At 49.9% G+C, this 1,624-nt stretch overlaps 1 protein-coding gene across 1 annotated transcript; it reads right to left on the bottom strand.

Moving 5' to 3' along the window:
• Positions 1-212: 212 nt before the first annotated feature.
• On the bottom strand, positions 213-827 carry LOC135330437 (olfactory receptor 14J1-like). Its single transcript, XM_064524082.1, has one exon. It carries the CDS (start codon positions 825-827, stop codon positions 213-215), a length of 615 nt encoding a protein of 204 aa, XP_064380152.1.
• Positions 828-1,624: the final 797 nt, after the last annotated feature.

Here is a 1,624-nt window from a genome sequence, read left to right as displayed (position 1 = left end):
TATTACAGAGATACTGTGAGGGAGTCAGCTCTGACCCAGTGTTAGACACAATGTAATGTGGGCACCAGGTGAGACAGAGCAGTCTCAGTAAAGGTGGAATGAATCCAAACATTTCTGCAGCAACAGGATAACAAATACTACTAATAATAGTAACAATACTCATAATAAAGTGAACAAACAATGCTCAGTCCTGGTATGGGACACAGCGGGAGTCATTTGTGAAGAGCAATGTCAATGTTACCGCTGCTGAAAAATGTCCATGAAATCACTTTCCTCAGGGCATCCTTGAGCTCCTTGTTCCTCATGCTGTAGACGAGAGGGTTCAGAGTTGGAGGCACCACCGCGTACAGAACAGCCACCACCAGATCCTCAGCTGGGGAGGAGATGGAGGGGGGCTTCAGGTAGGCAAACATGACAGTGATGACAGTCAGAGAGACCACGACCAGGTGCGGGAGGCACATGGAAAAGGCTTTGTGTCGGCCCTGCTCAGAGGGGATCCTCAGCACAGCAGTGAAGATCTGCACGTACGACAGCACAATGAAAATGAAACACCCAAACAATAAACAGGCATTAACCAAAATAAGCCCAACTTCCCTGAGGTAGGAGTCTGAGCAGGAGAGCCTGAGGATCTGGGGGATTTCACAGAAGAACTGGTCCACTCTGTTGCCTTGGCAGAGTGGTATTGAAAATGTGTTCACAGTGTGCAGGAGACCATTGAGAAAACCACTGGCCCAGGCAACTGCTGCCATTCTGACACAAGCTCTGCTGCCCATGATGGTCCCGTAGTGCAGGGGTTTGCAGATGGCAACATAGCGATCATAGGCCATGACAGTGAGAAAAGAATACTCTCCTCCAAATAAGAAGAAAATGAGGAAGACCTGGGCAGCACATCCTGCATACGAAATGGCCCTGGTGCCCCACAGAGAATTGGCCATGGCTTTGGGGACAGTGGTGGAGATGGAGCCAAGGTCCAGGACAGAGAGGTTGAGGAGGAAGAAGTACATGGGGGTGTGGAGGCGGTGATCATAGGCTATGGCTGTGATGATGAGGCTGTTGCCCAGGAGGGCAGCCAGGTAGATGCCCAGGAAGAATGAGAAGTGCAAGAGCTGCAGCTCCCGCATGTCTGCAAAGCCCAGGAGGAGGAACTCATTGAGGGAGCTGCTGTTGGACATTTTGCTATCTCTGGGCATGGGGGACTGTCCAAAGAAGAAAAGATATTGAGACATTAGGAGAGACTTTTCAAGCAAAAAAAATCCCCCAATTGTTGCAGTTCTCATACAACCCCCCACATTGCCTCCCTTTACTGAGAGGATCTTTGTGCAGCTCCCTTGCTTCAGCTCCACTTTGCACTGGCTGAGTGTGCTGCTGTGAGGAGCAGGGGCCTCTGCCCGTGGGCTCCAGAAGGGTCAGTCATGCTGTACAGCTGTGGGAACAGGGGAATGGGAGTGACCAGCTCTGACATTCACCATTTCTGTCAGGTGAAATACACTCGTCATGTAGAAGGGCTTTCCAGCATCTTCACTCCCAATTCTAAAGAATGAGGTTTGAGGAACAGAGTTTCAGGGATTTTTTTATATTCTTTGAGAAGTCCTTGTCACCCCTGGGGTGTTCCTCAAAGGTAGAA

This window comes from Dromaius novaehollandiae, chromosome 21 (genome assembly GCF_036370855.1).
Source record: "Dromaius novaehollandiae isolate bDroNov1 chromosome 21, bDroNov1.hap1, whole genome shotgun sequence".
In the NCBI taxonomy this organism is placed as follows: Eukaryota; Metazoa; Chordata; class Aves; order Casuariiformes; family Dromaiidae; genus Dromaius; species Dromaius novaehollandiae.
Note: the sequence above shows the minus strand (reverse complement) of the source record. Positions and strands in the feature narration are given on the sequence as shown.

Coding starts and splice junctions, on each gene's coding strand:
- LOC135330437 (XM_064524082.1), bottom strand. CDS start 827: ATGGCCTATGATCGCTATGTTGCCATCTGCAAACCCCTGCACTACGGG.